This window comes from Pleurodeles waltl, chromosome 7 (genome assembly GCF_031143425.1).
Source record: "Pleurodeles waltl isolate 20211129_DDA chromosome 7, aPleWal1.hap1.20221129, whole genome shotgun sequence".
Lineage (NCBI taxonomy): Eukaryota > Metazoa > Chordata > Amphibia > Caudata > Salamandridae > Pleurodeles > Pleurodeles waltl.
In genome coordinates, this window is record NC_090446.1 from 77,275,770 (window position 1) to 77,302,580 (window position 26,811).

The window sequence follows — 26,811 nt, forward strand, 5'->3', positions numbered from 1 at the left end:
TTAACATTTTATAGGGTCCTAGTGTAGGGGGCCTGATATGCAACCACTCTAGCTACTAATTGGTTAAATGATGTGGTATCTGGTGGAGATGATTTAGCTGGATACACTTCAGGGTCAGTATCACCTGGTGGGTCAATGTCATTTGTCCCAAGGATCTAATTGTGGCTGTTTGTATCATCATCCACTGCTTGACCTACATAGGATTGTGGAGTTCCCCTAATTATCTCTTCATATATCTTATTGTGATTGGTTTGGTGAAAAAAATGAAGGTGAAGGAGAGGGTGGTAAAGGTGGAGGAATTGGAATGATGGCCATGTCCTTTTTCTTATTGGACGTCGGTAGATGAGGCCTCTTCAATGAAGGCTGGCGTTTAGATTGAGTTGGTGTCAGCTTTGTTGATTTTGCCACGATCCAACCAGTTTTAGACTGGATATGTATTGTCTTCTGTTTCAGATAGTTTCTCTGCCAGTCTATAAAATAGGCTCTGGTGCCTAAATAGTCAATTTTTAAGCAGGTGTTGACACTTTCGATGCTGAAGAATCCAGGTTTGTGCCAGATTGGTCAGTGCTGATGTTGGAACAGACATTGATGGTTGGCTTGATGCCGAAACCTTTCAAGTCAGAAGACTGTCAGAAGTTTAGGTTTAGCCTGTGCCAAACTGGAGGGAGGGCCTCAATGCTTGTTTGGTGCCTCCTATGGCCTGACGGCAGTGGGGGCCCAGCAGCCTTCTGTTCAGTCAGTGCTGAATGTTATTTGGCGGGTATGACCAGGGCCTTTGTACTGCATCAATGTAATTTCCCAAGTGTGCACACTGGTCTCAGCCTCCAAATCCAATTCAGAGTCCGGAATGGAGAAGGCATTCTCTGCTGTGGAACCCTCATGTACCTCTTCATGCGGTTCAAGGTCTTGAATACAGAAGATGTCCAGTGCCTCTTCCAACTCCTTGTGCTGCATTGTTCTATGCACCAGATGATCACATAGTATCTTCAATTGAAACTATCAACAGGCCTCAACTTTCCTGGTCAGGAGATAAGCAGAGGTTGCAAAACAAGTGGAGGTCTGCATGTGGATATTTATCTTGGACAAAATCAAAAAGGTGTCTTCCATAAGCAGCGCATTTTTTGTGTACCAAATTATGAAAATAAAGTAAGCCTGGCCAGAAGCCAAGCATGCCGAACCAAGTAAGTGGGTTTTTCTCCTTGTTTCATGTATGTGAATGGAACACAAACAATACAGAAGTGTATGGAAACCATTTTAGGCCTGAAGAGAGCCAGAAACTTTCTTGAACCGGAGCACCGAACACATCCGAACCAGACAGAAAGAAAACAATGGAGTCAATGCCCATGCTCAGTATCACTGCGGGGTCACTACCTTGTGACTCCAACAGCTTCTTCGAAGAAAAACTAGATGGCAAAAGTATGCAGAGCATGTGCATCTACAGCTACACATGCCATAGACCTAGGCAGTTTCAACCAGGTAATAAGATCTGCAGTTAACATGACTCCATGGAGGAGGGCGAGCAAATGTGAATCTATAGCACCACAAATACTTACACAGTAACATTTTCCGTTTGCAGCATGTGTGGCTAAAGATACAAATGCTCTGCATAGACTGGCACCCTCCATAAGCTGTGGCTAGCATGGAGAAGATGCTGATGTTGATCAATGTCCTCAAGTCTGTCTGTGTTAGGATAAGAGGTCCTCACTGTAGCGCTTGGTAAAGGTGTGGTGGTGCTGACCAGATAACCATTTTGTAGACGCCTGCTAATTGATTGTTACCCAAGAAAGCCATGGTTGCCCCGAGTGTGTAATGCACTCTCAGGAGAAGTAGGACTTAGCGGTAGATAGATTGAATGCACTGACTAGCCACCTCTAAATGAGGTGTGAGGCTTCATAAAGGTTACAAAGAGCTGGTCAGGTTTTCAAAAAGGATTGGTCATGTTGATGTAATAAAAGAGCACTTTGGATAACTAAGGGGAAAAAGCTTGTTCCACTATAGAAACTGGCTGTGGAAAGACTGGGAGCTGTATGGCCTGGTTACGGTGGAAGGGCAAGATTCCACCTTGGGGAGCTTTAAGATTGAATCTCAGAACAACCCATCTTTGTGAACCTGAAGAAAGTATTTTCAATGTTGAACTGCAGCTACAGCTAAGTAATTTCTTCTCCAACATTGGCTCTTTCAAACACTCCCATGATTGAATCATTATACATTACAAAATATCAAAAGCAGAATCATGCTCACCTTTAGTGAAACAGGTGAGAGGACTGGCGATTCCTAGACTTAGAACTTCATCTGTTAATGAGATCCCATCACAGAAGGAGGATGAGAAGGACGGTGAGGAATCTGCAGCTAGAGTCTACCAAAGCCAAGTATCTTGTTCTTCTGATAGAATTTTAGGCACGTATTCATCTTCTGAATTGATACCAAAGCAGTATCTATTGAAGGGCAGGTCTGTGAATGGACCTACTGAGCAGGTAAAAAACCTCTTGGCGATACGGACTGTCCAGAAAATAGTGGTTTGTGAATGTATTAGGGACACCCCATTCACTGCCTGGTATAGCTCTAGGACTTGCACTCAGTACATTAATGCAGTAGTAGCAGCTTTGGCCCTGGTAGAATGAGCACCAAGTCCTTCTGAAGGCCACTTTGTCAATGCATAGTAGATCTTAATGCAGAACATGATCTAGCAGAAGATTTTTAAACACTCCAGAGAACCCCACAAAGAGCCGAGCGCCCACCCAGCGTGCCTTGGTATGATCAAGTAAAAGCAGAGCGTACTTTTGTAATCCAAGTGATAGAGCCTCTCCTCCTCAAAGGGATGAGATGGAGCATAGAACTCCAGTAGGGTGATAGTTTGAGTGATGTGGTACAACGTCACAACTTTTGGTCAAAATGATGCTTGCGTCTGCAGAACCAGTGAGCCATAAGAGTCAGCTGTGAAGTGACTCGGAAGGAGTGCACATCAGATAAGTGAGGACCAGCTTACACTCATTGGGGCATTAAAAGGGGGAAGGCAAAAACATCTTTTAACCCTTTCAAAAATATCAACTGGTGATTAAACAAGGAGGGCTGACCTGGCAACCATAAGGCGGCCAAAAGATATTCCTTAACCATGCCCAAAGCAAAGCCTTGCAGAGCCAGAGAAAATAACAGAATGTAAGATAACTTGGCCTGAAGTGGGTCAATCTGGCGTGTACTGCACCAAACCACAGGTTTGTCCTGACTGGTATAGACAGTTTTTGTTCAGGGATACCTGGTTGCCAAGATGACAACCACCAACTCTGGAGGAAGGTCGTAGGTGTCCAGCTGTCACCACTATCTCCAAGCATCAAGGTGGAGGTTGCAAAGATCTAGGTGCAGAACCCTGCCTGTGCTGTGAGAGCAGGTCCTCTCAGAGAGGCAGCCTGATTGGAGGATATATGCTCAAGCACAGGAGTTAGATACCATACTCTGTGCTCAATCCGGAGCCACTAAGATAACAATGGCCTGGTTGGGCCTGATCTTGAGAACTCGGCATAGGAATGGCATCGGCAAAAAAAAGGTATACAGGAGTCTAGAGTTCAACTAGGTGAAACAAATCTCAAAGCGAGATGCCTTGGAAACTCCAACACATGCATAAGTAAAGACATTAGGTGGTTTTTGTAGCGGCAAATAGAGAGCCAAGGTTTTCCAAATTTGCAGAAGGGGCCTAGGGGGCCAGCTCTGGGTGCAACCAACTCGAGATTCACTAGGCACTAATGGCCAAGTTAATCTGCCCTGGTGTTCGAAGCCTGCAAGGTTGTTTCCACCAGGAGAATTCCCTGGCAGTCCAGCCATTTTCAGAGTGTCTCCTGGTACAAGGTCAGAAAAACCACAGCGTCTTATTTGCTGCAAACAAAACTGAACCGTGTATAGAATGACTAAGGAAAGGGAGTGCCCAACAAGGAGTTAGATGTGACTGAGTCGGGTCCTGGATCCTGGAGTTGCATGGTGGCAGTTGGAAGATTTTGGGCTCTCAACTGGCTTCTTCAGCTGTTGTGTCCCTGTTCTGCAAACAAGAGGCTAGTCAGCTGACCCTTGGAGCCTCTTGGCTGGGTTCTGGAGGATACTCAGCAGCATACAGCAGACAGTCCCTTGTCTTTTGTATCCACTAGCTGCAGTCTTTACCAGTTACATGGTGTAGCAGAGCATTCCCTCTGTCCTTTTACCAGTCCAGATCTAAGGTTGGGGTGCTGGAAGTGCCTCAATTATGCTAAAAAACAAAGCAGGATGTGGTTGGTAGGGAATGGGCTACCATGTTTCCTCCCACCTGATGATCCTGTCTTGCCAAGTGTGGCATCTATTCAGCTCACTTCAAATATAGTAGGATGCTTCTACCAGCATATGAAGCTCCCTTACCCTCCCCTGGAAAACCTGTTTGGCAACTGGTTTCCCCCTATCCATTCCCCAGTGCCAGCCTGTCTGCTGGAACAGTGGACTAGCCCCTCTCTCAAGTGTTAACCATTTGCCGAAAGATAGCTTCTTTTAAGCTCGCCTTTAGGGCTAACAGGAGGGAGAGGACACCGTCTTCCAGAGTAAGTCCAAATTGTATCCTTTCGTGGAAGTCCTAAGCACATCTCCCAAGAAGGGCAGAAAGCTGTCTCAGTGACAGGGACTGTGTGCAACTGTTATGTAGGGGTCTAAAGGCAAAGTGGCAACTTTGCAGAAGTTGCACACTGCAACGTGTTTTGTTACTTTTGGCTTGAAAACCAAAGCCAGGCTTAAGTGGTTTCATACCTTTGATGGCCCACTTTGGTCTACCATTCAAGAGTTCACACAGGTGAGGGTAGCATGTAACTACTTGCCAATTGGGTGATCAAGCCTTTCCACTGTTTAAAAGAAAATTGCGTTTTTACCATCAGAACACATAAAATGCATGTTCTGCACATGATATGGCGCACCCTCACAACTCGATAGGCCTGCCATTAAGGTGACTTACACATAAACACCTAAGGGGAATAAGGGGGCACTGAGGTCTAACTTACAGGCCCTGGGTATGAATTACTTGGGACTTACAGGTAAATTACCTTAGCTAATTGGATATGAACCAATTCAACATAACTGTTTGAGAGTAAGGGCATAAGCACAAATGTCTGGTTAGCAGGCATTAGTGCATTCAGTCAAAAAAACAAGCATTTGCAATCCAGTTAGAGCTAGTAGAGTTGTAAACTCCTAACCAGACTTTTCTTGCCACAAATTGAAAAAAAATAAAAGTAACCGTTTACCACAAGCAAGTTGATTCACAACGATATGGCTGCTATTAGCACCAGTGTAAAGAGAAACAAAAAGGAAAAAAGTTTGCTTGAAGTAAAACTTATCTGCAAAAGTGCAATTAGCCCTGTAATAGGGATGATGGCCAAGGTGGTAACAAAACCTCCCTAAGGAGGGAGAAAAACCATTTACAAATGTCAAAGCATTTCTGAAGGGCAAGCCCACGAACAAGTGGTACGGGTGTTAAAAGTCCAGATACATACCAACACGTCAGAAAAGCAGCACTTGCGTGCTGCCATGCTCCACCTAAACAACATCAGTCAAAAAACGTGGTGGTGCCCATACAAAGAAGGCATTTCCATACAACATGGAACAACTGTTTGGGTGGTTACAGCTTTGAAGTCCCTGAAAAGCAGGCAGACTGCTCCAAGGTACAGTTACAGCTCACACCACTCGAAGTGTTACAATGTGGACAACCCTGTTCTCTGAAGTCTCACTGATTACCGTATGCAGGGCAATATGAAACAGGCACCTTTAATCACCAGTATTTTCTTGAAAGGTCATGGTTTGCCCCACTGCTGCATTTCTGTATTGTCATCTTTCAATAGTGGGAGCCATATCTTCATTACATGCAATTCAATGTTTATTAGTATGTTGTCATTACTGTACTATGTTGGACTCCGATTCAAGCATGTGAATCTATGACATTTATAATACTGGGGGAATAAAGTTCCCACTATTGTCATCTTTCATATTCACATGCTCCTTCCAATTAAATCCGCAATCTTTCACACTAGTGCTACAAAATCTGAAGGAAGACTACTCAAGGTGAGGTCGTTAGTTCATTTGAACACGATTAGCTGACTTAGTTCATGAGTATGCCAAACTCGCATGAACTCACAGCCTATGGGATATGGACACTGTCAGATAGGTGACGGAGGATTCATGCATAAGACTATAAAGGATGCAAGTATTGGAGAATGACTGTTAGGGCAGACTCTTGGAGAACTTGCATTTACAAGGAACTGTAGCAAGAACCTTAACTGGGAACATGCAAGATGAAGTTAAGTCAGCAGTGCAGCGAGAACTGGTTAAAATTGATAACAGCCTGTAGAATAGATTTGCATAGCTTGTTTAAAGGAATAAACTGTAGTGTTCTTTCTACTGGTAGATTCTCAACTTGAAGCATGGAAATATTCAAACATGTGAGTCTACAAAAGATCAAATGCTGGACAGGTGGCTGCACTGGCTGTCTTAGGCACCATCTAGACCAAATTTAGTTCACTTGCATCCTTTTCCACTTCCTTTAAAGGGAATAATTATGTATTATATCTGTAGGAAAGTGCCACTGTTGACATGGTTCTCTCCCCCCCCCCTTGCCCCCCTAACCCATCCCCCCCACTTTTTGCCAAATGTTGATGCCAACTTTGAAAGTGTGCTGGGATCCTGCTAACCAGGCTGCAGAACCATTGTTCTCTCAAAATCCGTACCTTTCACAATTGACACACCCATGGCACACAGTTAAGTCCCTTGTAAAAGGTATCCCTGGTACAAAGGGCCATGTGGCTAGGGAAGGTCCCCAAGGGCTGCAGCATGTATTGTGCCACCCTAGGGGTGGCCTCACCACAAGCACATGTACACTGCCATTGCAGCATGTGTGCTGATGGGGAGAAAAAGACCAAGTTGACACAGCACCCCTCTCAGGGTGCCATGCCTACGAACCACCGCGGGATTTATTGAAAAATGCACCCAGAGGGCATCTTCGAGATGTCCCCTGTATTTAGCCACACTGCTAGTGCAGGACTGACTGCCACTTCCAGATAAGTTTGACCACATGGGGTGAGACCCTTGTGCTCTGTGGTCAAACAAAGCCTGTCCTGGGTGGAAGTGCTTCAAACGTCCCCTACAGGAACTGCAACACCTGGCAGTGAGCCTCAAAGGCTCGAGCCTCAGATTACAGTGCCCTCCAGCTATTTAAGTTGCACCCCCCTCACCACCACCAAAGCCCCAGTTTTTGCAGCAAGCCCGGCAGGAAAATTATGGAAAACAGGGAGTGACCACCCAAGCCAGGACCACCCCTAAGGCGTACAGGGCTGAGGTGACCCCCACTCCCTGCAGAATCCTCCATATTGGTTTGGAGGACAGGGACCAATAGCATTAGGTTTTTGCCCTGCTCCCCAAAGGGAGTGGTCACAAGGAGGATGTAGCCACCCTCTGGGACAGTAGCCATTGGCTACTGCCCTGACCCCTGAAACACCCCTAAATCTAGAATTTAAGGGCCTCCCTGAACCCAGATCACAAGTTTCCTGGCAAGCAAACAAGAATGACTGCTAAGCTGAACCCCAGCATAGCAGAAGGGAGACAACTGAGTTGGCCCCAGCCCTACCAGCCTGTCTCCTGCTTTAAAGAACTTGCACAACCGCAACACATCCAGTGGGACCAGTGACTCCTGCCAGGCTCCAGAGGACTGCCCTGCACCCAAAAGGACCAACAACTCCCGTGGACAGCGGCCCTGTCTAAGAAGAAACCACCAAGGACTCCAGCCTCACTCAAAATGCTTTAGTTCCGACCACTCTGCACTAGATTCCCACAGCCCATGCCCAGGTGGCCCAACCAGCTAGAGATGATCCCCCGGGCAATTATGAGCAAGCCCCCCCCCCTTCCTCCTCCCCAACAGCACTCTGCACACACTAGATCTTATTTTGATATAGTATCAACAGAACCAGCTTCCTACAAAATCCCACGATGGAAATCTTCAAGTCAGCAGGATGCTTTCAAGAAATGGTAATGTGGGACCTGAGAAGCAGAACATCCTCCCATAAGTAAAATGGTATAAAGAGCACACAGTCTGCAAAACATTTTGTAAAAGCTACCTTTTCACATAACCCAGGGGTGTTGGAAGGCTTCCTCACACCTGTGAGGGAACTGCCTTTGCACCATTAGGACAATTTCAAGTACGGAAAGTCCTGCGGATGCATAGGTAAGTATGCATATGCAAAGCTTCTGGGCACTACAGGGGAACCTGAACTATCTGATAACCCAATATTATTCCAAAGATCTGCAGATTCATCATATGATTAAATGCTCCCGTATAACAAGCAGCACCATTTTTTTTAACCACTGGAAATTTATTCTAAAAGTAAAAACAAAATTGCACAGTAAATAAAGATTATACTCACCCTGGATTATGTAGTGTTGCATACTCCCAATCGTGAGGTTGCCACCTTCCTCCAAGGAACTCTGCAGCATACTCCTTTCCTCTGCATCCTCCCACTTTATCAATTAGGAGGCCATTACTCTGTTTGCAGCAGAAAGTACACAAAAGAATTGTGCTTAATGAACAGTGCAAACCAGAGCAGAAAAGAAGGCAGCTGGGATAGAACCATTATTAAAGTTTTCCACCTCCCACTTTTACTGAAGACAATAGACCCAAGCTTCACCCAATTCAATTCCACACAGCAAGATGGCGAAAAGATGAACAAAGATGTAAAATAAAGAAGCACCAGTACCGCTGAGAAAAGCTCTTAAAGTAGGCAGTTAAACAGCAAGACCAAACCTCCATCAGCAACATGAATGCTTCCCCTTAAACAGTTTCGAGATCCACCCCAGAAGTGGGCATTGCAGCATGTATCATAACATTAATGATGCCTCTATGCCCATTCCCAGTGTTTCATGGGCGAGCATGTTGGCAAACTGGTTACCACTGCCAGGAGCTGCAAGCTCAAGTGGAGGGGAAATGGCAAGCCTGCTAGATTTAGAGCTACAGACTCCAAATAACCCAGAGTGCACGAGGCTTAGGATAATAATCCCTCCCCACACACTACAGGTATCTCCATTCACCCATACCTCCCTCCACCCTCTTCAGTGCCTGCTTCCATCAATGCTTAAAAGGACTTTGGTCTGCTGAACATAATACAGTTATGAATCAAAAGTAAAGTTCTTACCAGACCCGTAGATTACAGGCAACCAAGAAACCAGTAACTCCATTGCGATAGATGCAATCAACTCAGTAACCAGTACCAAGACACCCTCAAAAACATGTGTTTATGGGAATCAAACCGCCCAGAAAAAAAAGACAGGAGTTGGTAGTGCAGCGTTGAACGCACTTAAAATGCCACTAAATGTATTCTCCTGCCCTTGAACTAGCAAACTTTCCTTAACGCCCTTTTTGTAACATCAACAAAAAAAAAAAATACTGAAAATACATGTGCATCAAGCCAAACTGCATATTCAATGGGGAAAGAGGATTGTGCTTTTCATTTCAGAGATCCTTTGGGGCATTTCCATGTACCTTACTGCAAAAGAGCTGTTTCAACAGTCCTGTGCGATGAATATTCATGGGTAAGGAGAGTACCAAAACAGAAAGACAATGCAATGTCAAGCAGGGAAGGAAGCAGTGTGGCAAGGATAATGTACTGGGACTTTCCTTTATAGCACTTATAAAGACTGAGTGGTTGCCAACTCTGACACTGGAGATATATGAACAGTTCAAGATTAGCACACTGGAGGTAAGTCGTCACATTTGTACGCCGACAAGGCAAATGTAGCTCTCAAGCACAACTTGCTCTCCTCAAACTCAATTGCTTCCAAATGCAAGTGTGTACACACCACCTTTGTGCTCACCAAGCCACCCCAACCATCAATACCCCCACCACGCTCAAAGGCTGAACAGTGCCATAACCAAAACAGTGGACAATTGTGCAAATTGACAATCTAAAGTCAGAGGCCCACAAAGGCCAATTCATACCTGTCTTCTAGACAGCACTCTGGACCAAGACCTGTAAAAGCTTATCGGGCAGGGTAAAGAAACTGAGGGCTGATAGGGAGGAAAGTCACAAATTAACAGTAAAGTGTATTTTCTAGTCACTTAAATTGTATACTTTTTGTCCTTGGTCTCACCTGAAATCAGAATCCAGAAGTCTCAAAAAAGAAAAGTCTGTGCAAAATACAACAAAAGCAGGAAACTCCTACTTCCCTCCACCCATGAATTCCCCCCAAAACATGAGAAAAAGGATCACTTCCGCATAACAGGAAAAGCACAGAGAAGGTCAAGCAGAGAGGCAAGAAGGGATATCGAGCAAAAAAAAAAAAAAAAAAATGGATGTAATAGAATGGTGAAAAATAAAACGGATTTACCTTGGGGACACGGTTTGTGGGCCGGTCCTCCTCCTGTTGACTGCAAGGTTTGTTTTTTTTGAGGTTTGTGTTTTTACATTATACCACATGGATATAGGGGTTTTGGGTTGGGGGCACAGAACTCTTAACCCCACTCTCATCAGGGGAAGGTTTGGACGCCTGCAATGTTGGCAAGAAGAGCAGTGGGCAGGATTAGAACAAAAACACAAAACATCCATTTAAAGCACTTAATTTTTTGGGCCTGTGGAAGCAAGAATAGCAGGTCAAAGGCAAGAGTTCAAAATAAGCAATCAAAGCACTTTAACTCAGGCAATAAACATTTTCAAACAAATGAAAAAAAAAAAAAAAAAAAAATTAAAATCACCCGACGCAGATTTTTTTAACACATGGAGTTTCGTCTGCTCTTGTGGCGAAATCCTACACTTAAAACTATCACGTGTTTCAAGGTCCTGAAAAGCATTTGAAAGACTTTAATCAAGCATGAGTTAAAATAAGACAAGCCATACAGTACATCGATATCAATCAGGTGGACAGAAGGAGCCAGGGTTGGCTGCAGAGCAGACTGAAGCCATGTTAGGGAGACATTGATCTGCAGCTTTGTTGTAAAAACAGCATAGAAATCCTTCAATACCACAAATGGGGGAACGAAGCAAAGTCAGGCCGTACCAAAACTTGGTTCTTTTCAAGGATAAATGTCCCTTGTTGGTGTCCCCATTTTGATCCAAAGATGCAGCATGGGTAGGGTGGAAGAGGGTGACTATACTACAAGACAAAAGAGTGGGGGGGAATCGAGAGTTGTTTCTGTAACAAGAGTCTAGTTAAGAGGTACCCCGAAGTCTGTGCTGCAGACTTTGCAAGTTAGTGAATCGGAACCAGGAAGGGCCAAAGAGGGTTGGGAGTGCTTACTCAAGAGGGAAAAACAAAATAAAGACAGCAAATGAGACAACAAGTTATTGGTTACAAAAATACCGCGTGATTGGCTACTGTTCCGCTGCCCCATATCCTCACCCATGGCATCACGCATACAAGTACAGAAAACCTGTAAATAAAAAGCATTAAGAGTGAAAAGCAGTTTCAGACTCTCTTCCCTTCATCCCACCTCCTCCCACTGTCAAGCAAACACTTACCATGCAAGAAGGTGATAGACCAACTGCCTTGTATCACAAGGAACAGTGACATTGCTCAGACACCACTAGAAATTCTGCTCCATACGAGCACTTACAGCAACTCCGTTCAAAACTAATTGTGCCCCCCCAAGATCACCGCTCCTAACTGACTATGGGAAGGCCACATCTACACACCTAAGAGCTTCAGAACAAAACTGCCTTCTTAAAACTAGGAAATACAAAAGCTTAAGTGGTCAACTAAGTATGGAAACTCAACACTTCAGACAAGTCATCCTATGCTGCTGCCAACCTAGGCTATTATTCTATACCACAGCTGCATCTCCTAGAGCGAGGTAACACCATTGCTCCCTACCTAAATGGGAATCATATCTGGTGCCCACTCAAGACTGGTCGTCTACACTACTTCTTAAACAGTCCAAGACTGCTACTCATTTAAGAATGAGTTTCTAGTAAGTCTGCCAGCCCAAAGAATGGAGTTCAACCTGCCTTATGTTCACTCATCTGAAGCACAGCCCACTGACCAGGAATACTGCACCATGACTACAGACCGTAGAGACAATGTCATGTCACCAAATGTAAGCAAAACAGGGGATACTCAAGTAAGTGACCATACTCAACTACTCCCTCAAGAATCGGAATATTCCACACCAGTTCTTGAGAATGGCCAAACAGGACTGTCTTACGGGGGGAGAGGGGAGCATTGTACTTACTACACCCCCACCCACACACACACACTCCTGCATGGCTAACAGCCACCCCATCAACCAAGGGTTCATGCACGGCTTAGATGACCACTGCCCATACAAACCAATACAACCAATGTCACCTTCAAATGCTTCACACAAGAAACCTCAATGCCCTGCAACAAGAGGTTTCAAGCATTGCCCACACTACTTAAATGCTACAACACATCTCAGACAACACTTTCAACAGAACCACAGCAGTGTCTTCCCCAGCTACTCACCCATTCCGCCCAAGAACTGCAGAGGTCTGGAAAGTGGAAGTCTCACAGCACTCCTGTCTTCTAGAACGTTTTGCACCTTCATTGAGCAAGCCAAGTGGATACTGCACTGGCCACATACCACGGTCCTGGTCTGTACGATCACACTGCATTCCATGAGTGATGCCTCCAATTTAGGTGTCTTGGCTTCCCCTCTACCATTTGCAGGGATCCAAGCTGGCTGCAGCAGAGTCACAACAGTGTAGGCAGACCTTTGCACGGCTACTCTTAATAGATGCTCAACTGCAAATCTAGCAGAAGGGCCCTTCTACGTATCCTCTTCAGATTGCCAAGTAGGACAAGCTCACTCACTGAACGCAAATCTGCTTAGATTATAAATGCCTGCACTACGAACCATTATTCTGCTAGTTACTGGTTAGGATTGCAACAGAGCCTATAATACAGGGCCCAGCCTTGAACCCAAGAGGGACCAAGACCAAGCTACCCACCACCCAACATTCAGTGGGCAACCCACATTTACGCTGCTCACCAGCAATCAAACTTTGTTTAACTTTAATTTCATTTAATTTTACAAAAAAAAAAACCAATGGTTTCTTCCTTTATTACATTCCGTTTTTAAATTAAAAAAATTCAGGAAACTGTACAGCAGGATTTATGTTCGGACCTTTGCCGTTTCTACAACTATTCCATTTGCCGCTTGAAGTCTGTCGCTCCTGTAGTGTTCATTGGGATGTTCCTTCCAATAAAAAAGGTCCAGTGAAGGATGTACACAGCACAGGGTGTGATACGGCAGCAGCGCTGGTTCAGTCCATGGAGGGCAGAAGCCGACACTCGATGTCCTCTGATCAGTCCAAAGTCTGCAGCACCCGAGTCACCTGTGGGCGGAGGTAGAGCAGCACCCCCAACCCTCTTTCACAGAAACCCCCCTCCTCCATCCCCCACGTTGGGCATGGTCTCACCCACATTTCTCGATCCATGATGGCATCTCAAAGACCATTATCTCATAGCTTGGGTCGGGGAAATGGGCAAGCAATGGGAAGATGAAGGTGATAGAGTTGGAGGTCTAGCAGAAGTAGGCGCAAGAGAATGGCATAATCAGTACGAATAGAAAATTTGTAGGCTTTTGGCTCCGCACCCTTGGAAACAAACAGCATTAAGTTCAAAGTAAAGGCCGCTTTGGAAATGGCTCAAACCAACGTGAAGGAGAGACAGCAGCAGGCTGCCAGGGTTACAGCCATGCACATGAGCAAGGGATGGGATCCTGCACTAAACTCCACCCAATGGAACCGCTCTTGCCGCAGCTTTGGTGGTTGAAGCTGTGTGATCAGGGCAGGAAATGAAGGCTGGCAGCTTAAGAGTTGGTCAATAGGCAAAGAAAAAAAAAAATGGCTGAGTGACCAGGATCCCAATTATTGTAAAACCCCTAAACCAAGAGAATCTGCATTTTCTCAGGTGAACCAAAAGCTTTTATATGCAATCTTACCCAGTTGTTTTAGACAAGCTGCCTCTGGAGTTACACTACCCTCCCCTTTTCACTACTTCCACCAGCCCAGTTGCAAAAAAAAAAAAAAAAAAAAAAAAAAAAAAAACACTGATGTTAAAAACAGGTTTACAGCTTGGTAAAATGCTAGTGTGCAGACTGTGGGCACCGTCAGAGTTGCAAGCATTGGAGTCGGATCTGGGCTAGCAAGTATTAAAAAAACAAGGCCTTTATATAAAGAAAGCAAGACTAGGAGCTTAAAAAATTAGACTAAACACTAACATTAAGAAGCAATGCACAGCCAGCTAAAGAATTTCTGCCTGTTTCACATTTTAAACTATTTTACAACCAAGCACACAACGCAGTTTTGCAGACGTGCAATATCTAGGGAGTGAAGCTGCTACAGAAGCCTGTCAATTCTGGTGATGTTCCTTCAGCCACTCACATTTTCTTACTCTATCCGAATCTACATGAGTCGCCCAGTCGTCTGCAAGGCCTGACCACACTTCCAAATGGCTGAATGCACTCGCTAGAAGGCTGAAACACATGGCTTTTCAGCCGAACTACTGCACCTCTGCCCAAAACAATAACGTGCCTCATTAACGTAATGTGGCTATACCCATAAGGTGTTGTCGTCACTAAGAAATTTGGGTTAGGTTAATGGCAATAGGGGCTTTTCGCACAGACCAGAAATAAAAGGTTCCTTCAGCTAAACTTAACTGCCCTCCCAGTTTACCCGGCCCTTAAATGGCAGGAAAAATGTTTTGCATAATCCCAGTGTACTTACCCACCCCCACTTACTCCACAAGGCATGGCAGAAGATCCAAGAAGTGGTTCTGTTTCTGCTGGGTTGTGAAGCCTCTGCACAGGCCAACAAACAAAACCCAGGCAGACTCCTCCAGACAAGACAAATGCAGCAGCTCACGAGCCTGTTTCGCAGAAGCAGGACAATACTTTTTTGGCAATGTCCAATCTTAATTATTAAAAATAAACCATTTTACACACATGTACATATATATATATATATTTATAGTGAGGCCCGCGCCCCTTGGCGCTGCAGCAACAGCCATTAGGCCTAGGAGTGCGGTAAATAAATACTGAAGAAAGGAAACTTGGGAGCTTTGGACAGTTCTTGGAGGCCAGTGACTAAGCAGGTGTTATGAAGACATGAGGTGCCTCTCCCCACCCGAGTAAATGAAATGCACTCGCCTGGCAAACTGCGTTGCGGCTTGGTCAAACAAGGGAGAGGGTGGCTGCACCCACCCCTGGATTCACTCCACCAGGAGCTTTATCTCAGTGGCCAGCAACTGATTAATGTTGAACAGCCCCCCGGAGAGCTTGGCGAGGGGGTCTCGTTCTGCCGTCTCCGGGTCACTGTCAACAGAGCTGGAGCTGGCACTCATATTGTCGACCGCGTCAGGAGCGATGCCCGCTGAGGGGCAGAGTTCAGGCTCGCTGGTCTCACTGGTGCTGGACACCACCGAGAGGAGGGACATCCGCCGCGTCAGCCTGCCAGGCAGCAGGGAGATGGCGTAGTCTGCTATTACGCCTGCCACGTCAAGATTACAGGCCTTGTCAAAGGCAATGAAACCTACATTTGCATTTGCCTCGCAGACGCAGAAGGATCCGTCTTCCTTCATGAGTAGATCCACGCCGCAGACGTCCATGCCCAGGATGTTGGAGACCTGGATCGCCAAGTGCTTGCCCTGCTCGCTCAACGAGCACAACATCCCAACGCCACCTGGAGAAAGGAAAGACACGAGTTGCAGTGCAACCGATCTAAAGGGTGGAAAAAAGCATGGACCCTCAGCTCAGGTAAACTCAGAATATGAAGCACGGTGCCTTCTTATAAAAGTAGGAGAATAGACATTTAATCACAAAATGCTGCCCTTTCCATATGCTCATCTAAAAGGAAGAGACGTACCTAGTGAGCAGTTGCTCTGCATGCGGCCGTCTGTCGAGCAGCGAAGCATGGTCCCAATGACACGACCGCCAACCACAATCACTCGCACATCTCGCCCATGAGACTCCTTTACATATTTCTGGAACAGGTATGGGGCTTCATGTCGAATTAGGTGCGACAGATCTGCTAAGTGGTGTTTGTCACGGGCAAGAAACACTGCTTTACCTGCACGGGGGAAAGGGTGGAGTCTTGCATTAAACAAAGTGAATTTGTAACAAGGTCCACCTGGGTAATGAAAACATTGATGTACACGAGTCAAGTGACAGGGACCTAGCTCAGAACTAAAGAACTGTCATGTAAACTAATTAAGTCGACAACAATTTAACAAGTCGGTTTCTGTATTTCTGGCCACAGTGAACTAACATCTGTAACATTAACTTGAATGCAGGAGGGCACATTAACTACGAATACTTCCCAGTAGTTATCTTTAAATCACCTGAATGTCCCCATCTACAAAATCTTGAAAAAAAAATCTGAACTAGCCATTATAGTACAGCACAACAGAACTGCTTAAAAAAAAAGTCCCATGTTTAAAAAACATAAATAAATGGGTGAATTTAAGTGTAACAAGAAGACTTAATTATGGTCACTTCCAGGTGGTTTTGACAGTAGCTCCTGGTTTGCCTGAGCAAGCACTCAGGCCTGCTAAATAGACCTCGGTGCCTCTGCCACGACCCCAAAACATGCATGTTACATGGGTGACCTGCAGTGGCATAGGCTAGTCTGGTTGGAACAGTGTATCATATTTCTTGACGTAGTCTAGCAGTAAGGCTTTATTTAGTACATGGTACCCAGGGCCTGTAAGGTTGAGTCACCCAGGGTTGTGTCACACTGGGTGTGACAAGCGTAAAACAAGCCTCCTAGTACACCACTGCAGACTGGAGTAGCAGTTTTGAACTGCTAGCCCAACTGATGTTTAAAGCCATGGCAAAGTCCAATGTCTCACTGAAACTTTGTCACATAGCAGGCCTACTGAGACCCTATGCAGTATATTTCATGGGAAAAACACGTTTTACATGTTCCGACAGCAAAGACGATTTTTTTTTTTTTTTACTGTGGAAAGACTTATAACCTTGACGAGTGCAGGGTTACACGTTGACCCCCTTGGCTGTGCTAACTCATGAACAGTGACCGGAGTTGATACCCCCAAGGTATCCATCAACATGTTAAATTAAGCCAGACCTGGCTCTCAAGTCCAATTTAATGTAGCAAGTTAGTGTGCACCACGCACAAAGTTGCCACTTTGTTGCCTTCAATCTCCCGTGCCTTTAACAGTTGCTTAAGGAGCTTGAATCAGACTAATTTCTGCACTCCCGGGGGGACTCCTGACTCGCACAAATGGAGACGGGACCTGCACTGGAGAGAGATGCACATGTAGCAGCTAACAGACATCTTGGATTCTTGATTTTAGAGAATCGATATTTTAAGGGAGAAAGTCAACAAACTAGTTCAACTAGGACACACAGCATGCTCCGATAGGGGGAATGAAGGCTGCGAGGGCGAATGGCTTACTCCTGCGTCACAATCCTCTATTTGATGCCGACCATGGCCTTGGGACAATGGTGATGTAGAGGTCCAACAAATGCATTAAGAGCTCTTGACTCCCGGGGAGGTGAATGATTGCAAGGGAAAGTGTTTGCTGGTAGCATTCACTCTGACCACTTTGGACTCATTATCAGAGAGCTTGTCCACCTTCAAGTCAGAACCAGAACTGTGCTTGGCCCAGAAGTCAGGCATGCTGTTGCTGCTGTCAGCAAGCAATTAAGACAAGCAATAAGAAACTCAACAGTTCTGAAGTATCTTTGTTACAGATCGCAAGACCGTCTGCGCAAAAGTCCTCTTGATGGTTGGGAGACAATGGTTAGACTCGATTGAGGTCTGTCCTCTGGTACTTGGTGATACTTGAGTACTTTGAAACCTTTCCATCATGAGAGCATTCTCATGGGTCAGACATGTAATCGAAGCCCAGAGGGTAGACAGGACATTGAAAATGTTAGATCCACACACACAAAATAGTCAAAAGTATGTGGTAGGAGAAACTTAACATGATTGCACATTCTTCCAGTGAGGAAGAAATCAGAACTCCAGAGAGACCACCAGGTGGTGCCTAAGCAGAGGTCTAAAGGACAGGTCATAACCAACAAAGTGGAAAAAGCAATCCAACAAATGGAGCAGATGCCCAAGTGCAGTACCAGCGATAGCTGGTCTAACAGTGCTTCCTTGCTTTAAAAAAAAAAAAAAAAAAAATGCACGTCAAAGCCCAATACTAGGTGGCAAGAGTATGCACAGCTTGTGTACTGAAATTGTTCACCTGTAGAACTAGTTGTGCAGCTTGTAGAGTTTTCTGGATTCACATGTGCATTATTCCACCATCTAGTGGTTGGGTCCGGAAATGTGTTCTAGTCTTTTCCTACCCTAGGGGCATCGACCACCATTTGGTGCTAAGTCCATCCTCTGTGTGATGTTAGACTGTGCCCCAGATATTCATGTGCATAGCTACCATCTTCATATTTGTTCTTCTCTTTTTTCCCCCTCCACCAGTTTGCTTCTTGTCCCATTTCAGGGGAGGTATGTGTGTACCATGTGAATCAAGAAAACTCAACCTGCAAAACTACTACAGGTAAGAATCCATTTTGTTTTGTTGCATGAATCCTTTTCTGAATTCACAAGCTGTGCATTAGATTACAGTGGTATCCCCTTCGTTAGGTTTGTTCGGGTGACGTGTGGATGAGTTGACAAATGAGCGTTGCAGTGCCTTCTTACGCACTTGTGCTTTCTTGTTCATCTGAATGTTGGCAGTAGTGCTTTGCAAAATGTGTGGCAATACCATGTCACTCGCAGGTGTCCAGCTTTTGTGTAGCAACTTTGGGTGGTGAGATGGCAATTGAAAGAAAAGCACATGCAAGTTTCCCTGACCAATTTATTGACAGGGAATGTTTGACTGGGGATGAGGATACCTGGAGGCGAAGTGTCGGCATTTTGTTGCTGTGGCAAACAAGTCTGCTTAGTGTGCCCAAATAATGTTGATCCTTTGGATGACCTTGTTTTATCCCCCACTTGTGCGAGATGGTTTCCTGTCTGCTTAACTTGTCCGATTCCATGTTGAGTTCTCCTGGTATGTGAATTGACTGTAGAGTTATTTGCTGTTGTATTGCCCAGTGCCAAATGTTTTGAGCTAGCCTTGGTAGGGTGAAGGATTTCTTTTGTTTGTTGAGGTAGAACACAGTGGTTTTATTGTCAGTATCAAAACCGCTCTGCCTGTGAAGTGTGCTTGGAAGGCCTTTGGAGCCAAGAATGTTTTCAACTTGAGGTAACTAATGTGTTGCACTGCATCGGTGTCGTTCCATAGGCCAAATACTTTCAGGGGGGGGGGGGGCCTGTGAGCTCTACAGCCCCCTGTGGCATGCATCCATTATAATGGTAACAGTTGGTGACGGTGTCTTGAAAGTTCTCCCTATGCGTATGTTTGTGGGGTTCCACCTTTGTAACTCCCTCTGTACATTTGTTTTGATGCTCCCAGTGGCTCATGACCATTTGTTGCAGATCCTTTATAGGTCTCATGTGCAACACTGCATCCAAGATCAATGGGCTGTATGATGCCATCATTGCCATGAGTTTCATGACAGACATCACTGGAAAAAACTGACCCTTCTGGTACAGGAGTGTCAGTTTCTCAATATCCTCTTATGAAATGGATACACCTTTGCTTTATTGGAATGTATTGTGGCTCCTAGAATACCTTTACTAGCTCTGGTGGAGGAGACTATTTCTAGTTTGTGAAACTCAGAAGTAGGAATGTGTGCATGGACGTCTGTATGTCCCTTTATTTGCTCCTTGAATGAGCTTTTAGCAGCCAATCCACTAGGTATGGATTAGACATGGATTCTTGGTCTTCCTTACTGTACCAATATTGCAGAGAGTAGCTTGGCGAAGACCCGGCGCAGGTTTTATGCCATAGGGTAAAACTGAATTGATCATGTATTTTGTCTAATTCAAATCGGATTTCTGGTGACCTTGGTTCATGTAGGCATCTTTTAGATCTAGCGTGGCCATGTAATTTAATCCCACTGCTTCGAGTAGGATTACATCTTGTAATGTTGTCAATTTGAAGTGTATTCGAATGAATCTGTAGAAGATGGAGTTCCAGGATTAGCTTCAAGGTTAGATCTTGTTTTGGAACTAGAAAATATGGGGAGTAGTTTTCCCGTTTTTCTCGTGTGAGACACCTGTTCTATGGCTCTTTAACAGTAGTTCTGGGACCCCTTTTCGGAGTTTGTTCCTATCCTTTGAAAGACTTCACCGTTAGAGTTTTGTTGAGGTTATTCGGTTAGTTCTATGCAGTATCCCTAACTGATTATATTCAAGATCCTTTCGTCTTATGTTTCTCCACTCCTACAGAAACAGATTCTGCCCAATAGGAAAGTAACATCTTTGACATAGTAACACCAACCCCCCCCCCCCCCCCCAAACTTTTTGCCTGGTGTCAGTGTTCTGACTATAGTACACTGGGAGCCTGTTAACCAGGACCCCAGTGTGTGCTCTCCTCTAAATTAAAGGTTAAACTTTTTACACCCACGAATGTTATACTGGTACAACTGTGTAAGTCCCTAGCATATGGTATTTGGGTACCCAGGGCATTGGTACACCAGGGGTTGCCTATGGGCTGCATCATGTAGTGTGCCACGCAGGGGAAGAACTTGCAAACGGTCTGCAAGCCTGCCATTGCAGCCTGCGTGAAATGGTGCATGCACCCTTTCATGGCTGATATAGGCTTACCTTATATACTGGTCACTGCACATAACATAACAAGTCACCCTGCCCTTGGTAAGCCCTTCAGCCCAAGGGCAGGGTGCATGTCCCCAAGTGAGAGGGCACCCTTGCATGAGCAGGGTACCCACACAAACCCCAGACTCCATTCCCTGGGCTTTTTAAGTGCAGGGAAGCCATCTTAAGGTCTTTAGTGAACACCGGTCAACACAAGTGCCCCAACCACATAATGGCTTCTCCGAACCTAGGCATGCTTGGTATCAAACATGTTGGAATAATGCAACTACACCAATTACAGTGCTCTCTGCATGAGAGCCTGTACTCTGGGGGTTCCTTGGAGGATTCCTCCAGTTCTGTCTATGCAGCCTTATGGTGTCTGGCTGCCAGCTCACACTGCTGCTGACCCCAGACACCGTTCTGCTCTCCTACTGGCGAGCCAGACTCAAGCAGCAGAATGCAGAACAAAGGATTTCCTGCAAGGGAGAGGTGTGACCACCTCCACCTTTGTATTGGTAGTCTATGGGCTTGGGTGGCCTCCAAGTGCCACAAGGCTGCTTTGAAGGGCACATTTGGTGCTGTCCTTGTATAATCCGGTTTGCAACAGTTCAGGAACCCCCAGTTGCCGCTCTTGTGCAAAGCCACACAAGACAGAGGAGTGACCACCCCCCTAGGAAGGTGCACAGAGTTCTGCCAAGTGGCCAGTTGATTCTGCCATCTTGGAAACAAGGTAGGCAGAAGCCCCTGGGAGCAGACAGATTAGGCCAGGTAGACAACATCCCCGACCCCCTCAGATAGGTGGGTCACTTCAGAGTGTGACCAACCCCCTTACAGGGTTACTTAAGGGCTTCCCCCGAGGATGGGTCCTATTCGTCAACCAAGACTCTTCAAGGAACTCTGCAAGCCATCTTCTGGCCTCCACAACCGCTGCTGGTCTGCTTTGGAACTGAAACAAGACTGTACCCATTTGGGAAGGAGTCACACCTCTGCATCTGCACGCACCTCAAGACGACCAGCTGGTGGATCCTGCTGTCTCAGACAACGAGAATGCTCTGCTGACAGGTGGTGGCTGTGGTCCTTTTCAGGGCCCTCCTGTCTTTGATCCACTTGGGAGGGTGTAGGCCTCTGCAGCAGCCACTGGAACAGCACCCCTGTGAATTTCAACTGCTGCTCTTGTCAAGGCTTGTTTGCTCTTCCTCCAAGGAGACCTTCAGGCTCCAAGAAACACTAGCCTCCAGCACTCTACAACTGAAAGGTCAGCTCCAACTCTGCAGCTCCAGGGACACAGGACTTGTTTTATTGTGCTGAGGCCTCCCTGCAACTCTCTGTGCCTGCTGCCAGTGGGTCACTCGTGGGAGACCAACTCCGGCTGGCTTTCCCTCCAGCTGAAGGCCTGGCCCAACTCTTCCAAGGGTTGTCACTAGGACCTTGCTGGTCCTCAAAAACGTGCAACTTACAAGTACTATTGCATTTGCCAAGGCTTGCAGTTGGGCTTCACTATTCCGCAGAAACTTATCTTCATGGAAGTGGGCCTTGCCTACCTGCATTGCCAGGGCAGCCCCTAGTGGTCTGGACACTGCCCATTTTCAGGTTCAGCCTGCAAAGACTCACTCTATACACATCTGTTTCAATACAATTCTTTCCAGATACAAGCAAGGTGAAGAACAATTACTACTGAAGAAATGACTGACCAAGGAGGCTTGGAAACCACCTAAAACAGAAGATTGAGCAGAGATAACTTTATGGAACACATTGGTTCACTTAATTGACAGTCTGGATTCCCAACATCCAGAAAGTGTAATGAGGACTCCCTCTGAACCTAATCTAACCTGATACTGTGCTAAGGTTCAAAAGGAAGGCCAACAATTTGCAAAGGAATACCTTCATTCCACAACCAGAATGATGCCCAATTTCAGACCAGACTTTTAGAGATTGCTATGGAGCAGTCACTCTTATGCTCATGTAGAGTTTTTGCTAAACTATGCAGAATCTCCAGAAATAAAATACATATAAGACCTTCTAGGCTTCGCTGCCTTAAACATGTTCTTATGGTTTGGAGGAAGTTGTGAATGTACGCACTACTGTTCATATAGTTTGGCTGTCAAGTTCAAAGAACAGCAGAAAAATTCAAGCCTCTGAATTTTTGAACTATCTAGTAGTGCTCGTCATGAGGCAAACACTGCTACAGGTTAACCAAACAAGAACAGCATTAACTAACCAAAGGTTAAAGTGCTTGCAAGTAGCAGGAGTTGCAGATTTAATTCCCTACCACTAACATTTGCTGAGGTCATTGTTTGGCAGTGCACTAGAAAGTGGCCCACTGATCAGAATGCAGTCTCGAACGAAGATCCTACTGAACACATCTGTGTTGAAGGAACCAGAGTAGTCTGTTAGAGGACAAGGGACTAAAATACTGCTCAAAAGCATCGTAGGACTACAGGGACTTCTGGGGCAGATGTAGAAGAGGAAGGACTATGCTCCAATTCTTCGTATGGAGTGACAGCCGAGGTTAACAGGTGAATTTTCACTTTAAAGCATATAATTCACTAAACACTAGCCCTGTGAACAAGGGACCCTGCCAAAAAACACATTAAAGAAAGTCTGAGGACTTGTCTGCTTTCAAGCAGACCTATCAATGCCATTGATAGGCTGTCGAAAGTCAGACACTAAAAGTGCTGTAGAGCAAGCATTTCAATATCCAACATGTTGCCAGGCAGCCACTCAATGTCCAAGAATTACTGAGCGCTGCAGCGCTTAATCACTCAAAGGTCCACAGAACCGTTACAAGTTGTAGCACAGTCTACACTTTGGGACTAAAATCTCTAGGTGCTTACAAGGAATTCAGCAAATTCCCATAATTTGAAGTCAAGCCAACTATGATGACTGAAAGTCTTCCATGTCACTCAAGTGCTGGAAAGATGAACTGGAAAAGTGGTGTAGCTAGAACTGAAGACAAACTGGTACAATCAAACATAGCACTTAAAAAGTATATGCCTTCAGAAAAATGTAAAAGAGGCCTTTGACTTTAAAATACTAAATACATAAGTAGACATGGCCAAAATAATTCAAACACGTTCCTACACACTGATAGGGGGTGTAGTGGGGATCCATGCAGACTTCCTCTCTGCTCCAGAACAGAGAAAGCCATGTAGGTGCATGTAAAAGTCATTGTCTTGACACTACCATCCTGGATGCACAGCCCAACAATCAACTGTATCAGTGTGCAGATCTCTAGTTTGCAACCTTTCTAGATGCAAAAAAGACCATTCCACAGAACAGGAAGCTGAGGCCAGTGAGGAATTTGCAGTTAAAGTATCCACCATAAACAAAATGAAGTAACCTGTACTTCCAATGATTTTTAAATGCAGATTTCTCACCTTTTGATACTAAAGCAGCATCTCCTAAAGACTATGGGGTTTGTTGAATGCCAGATTACAAAGCCCTGTGGGAAGGTGGAATGCCCTTCCAGATAGACATGGTCATCATAGCGGTAGTGCTTCGTGAATGTGTGCAACCACGTTCAACACCTGACCGATACCAAGAGCAGGCACTTGTGTCCCAATGCAGTGGTAGTAATATTAACCAAGGAGCAACCTGCAGAGCGACTAGGGCCAAAGTGTAGCACATCTTAACGCACAAGATTATCCACCTTCACCGAGGTCTTTCTGCACTGTACTTCTTGCCTTTCTTAGACACAAAACAATGCAAAAAGCTTTGTCCATCCAATGGCCTTGATACGAAAGCCCAAGTCTGGGGCCCACAAATAACCTTTAATTGGAGCCTACCGCTAGTCCTTGCTGGGCGAGACAAAACAAGACATCCAGCATTTTGGCCTGTAATAAGTCTGAGGCGGATGCCACACGACTTTGTAGAGGAAACACTGGCAGCATGATGACAACAATGTTGAAGATTCAATGCAGTGAACTGGCCAGCTCAATCTTAATGCATGGATATGCAAATTGCAAAGCTTCAGGTGCAGAATCATGCCCTGCTAATGTTACAGAAGATCCCCATGAAGCCGTAACCAGTCTAGTTCACCTACTTAAGTCCAGAATCTCTGGATACCACACTCTGCCCAGTCCAAAGCCACTACGATGACTTTGGTTATTCCCAATCTACAGAACTATGGAGGCAGTGGCAAAAAGGCATACAATAGTCCCACACTCTACTCTACCCAGAAACTCCAGTGCACAATGTTTTAACACTGCGTTCCCAGCAGTGGCGAAAAAAAAAAAATCAAGTTAGGGTACTACCTATTACTGCGCCATCTCAGGCTATAACTACTATGTCATATGCCAGGTGCTGCCAACTAAATTAGTCTGCCCTGGCACTCAAAGATCCCACAAGGTGGTTGACAGCCAGCGAAATGCCACAACACTCCAGGGAAATTGCCTCTTTGCACAAGAGGCCACCCAGTCTGCTCATGGGAGGAAGTGAGTCATAGGGAATGAATTAGGGTTTACCTTGCTGGTAGAAGCCTGAACCACCAGGCTTTCTGGTAAGCGATGCTGCAGAAATAGTCTAGGTTGCCTGGAGCGGGCCCGTTGCACCCGGTAATTGCCTGTTCAGAGGTTAGTAACAAGGCTTAGACAGAGCCCAATAAGTGTCAGTCCTTAGCTGAATGAGTAGTAAACATCTGTTAACATGGAACCCTCAACTTCCATAGATGATAGCTGCAAGTCTAACACCTCTGCTGCACCACTTACCACCACAGCCAAGGTAGCACTCTTCCATCGGACGTCAAGGCAAGAACTCAACCCAGTGTCCAGGTAAGTGTCCAAGCCCAGTGGCCTCCAAATCCTTCTTCAATGTCATTTTAAAAAGCTGATCAACAACAGTCACAACCAAAAAGTTGTTGGAGGGCAAGGGTGAGGACTGAACTTGGACCAAATGCATAGGCAGCACTTCTAGGTGCAACCTTGGTCAGAGTTGAGACAATATGGCTAAACTATTGGGAGGCCTTCCTCCAGCAGAGTCTGGGATGGAATCCACATAAAAGCGACCAATCTGGCTACAAGAGAGGAACCAAAGAGTGGTTTAGAAGGCAGACTTGAGAGGTCAAACCTACAGGAGGTAAGCTGACTGGAGGCCTCAGCCTTGGGGCCTGAAAGCACACCAGTGGGAGCCAGGAGAGTGCCAAAGATACACAATAGGGCCACTTTAAAACAGTGACACTGTTTTAACATTCCTTGCCTCTAGGTGCATCAGAATCTGTGGCATTCTGCTTCTTGGGGGAACGGGAGCAGAACAGGCAAGTTCTTGCAACTTCTCTGGCTGAGAGAAAGCACTGAAGCAATCCTGCTTGGCCTCCGACTAGCATTCACAAAAGACTTTGGCAGCAGCAAGGACCTGCTGCGGATAAGGGTCCCCATTCAACTGCAAGCAGGAGTAGGACTCACATTACTTTAGTGTTTGGAAATATGCTGCTTTGTTTCACATTCCTGGACCACCTTCAGAATCATAAGGACATGTGCCTCATAGTACTTTGAGTTATGTCATGAAACCAAACAACAGAGGCATACGTCACTGTAAACACCTGCTTGTGACTGAGTCCCTAAATGGTTTAAAATCTGTAGTTTAAGGCAGGACATAGTTCCATAGCATACTGGAAAAACAACTGAGAAAAAAACTCAATTAGGTAAAGTTGGTGTGTGCTCCACATTCACTTACAAAGGTGCAGAAAGAAAGTAACTGACTGTGGTGCATATATGTGGCTCCATATTCACTTTCAGGGTGGAACAAAGTCAGTCACTCAATACCAGCTAACGAACGTTGTGACAATGCTGTTCAAATCTTATAGAATAGAGTCTAGCTCCCAGGGTTATTCTACCTGAAGAATCTGTAGTTTGAAATATCCATCAGAACTTCACTAGTATCCAGTTTTCCTTGCAATACCGAAACACAATCAAATTTTAACCGAGGACAAATAGCAGTGAGCACCCTCTATAGAACATTACATAAGCTACTCCCAGAAAGGCTGGGGCCAAGAGTATTCTTTTAACTGATTAACCCTTCAATTAAAATTCACTTCAGCTATACATACCTCTATGCCCTCGTGTGTTCTTTACAACCATTGGAAACTCCAACACCTCAGCCTCATTTATCATCTTGGCAAAGTTCTCATGGCCACCTACACAAGAAAACAGTTATT

The 26,811-nt window shown here is 45.4% G+C and overlaps 1 protein-coding gene across 6 annotated transcripts in view; it reads right to left on the reverse strand.

Annotated features, from left to right (window-relative positions):
- RIMKLB (ribosomal modification protein rimK like family member B) overlaps positions 1-26,811 on the reverse strand; it is a 93,851-nt gene that overhangs the window by 28,224 nt on the left and 38,816 nt on the right. For 3 of the 6 annotated variants that reach the window (XM_069242995.1, XM_069242994.1, XM_069242996.1), the window contains exons 4-6: positions 26,704-26,790; positions 15,858-16,061; positions 12,989-15,674 (exon numbers count right to left, since the gene is read on the reverse strand). In XM_069242995.1, the coding sequence (XP_069099096.1) occupies positions 15,205-15,674; positions 15,858-16,061; positions 26,704-26,790 (761 nt within the window). In that variant the 3' untranslated portion in view covers positions 12,989-15,204. Of the gene's footprint in view, positions 1-8,408; positions 8,528-10,302; positions 10,525-12,988; positions 15,675-15,857; positions 16,062-26,703; positions 26,791-26,811 lie in introns of those variants that run through there. The other 3 variants (XR_011205436.1, XM_069242997.1, XM_069242998.1) reach the window with 3 other exon arrangements.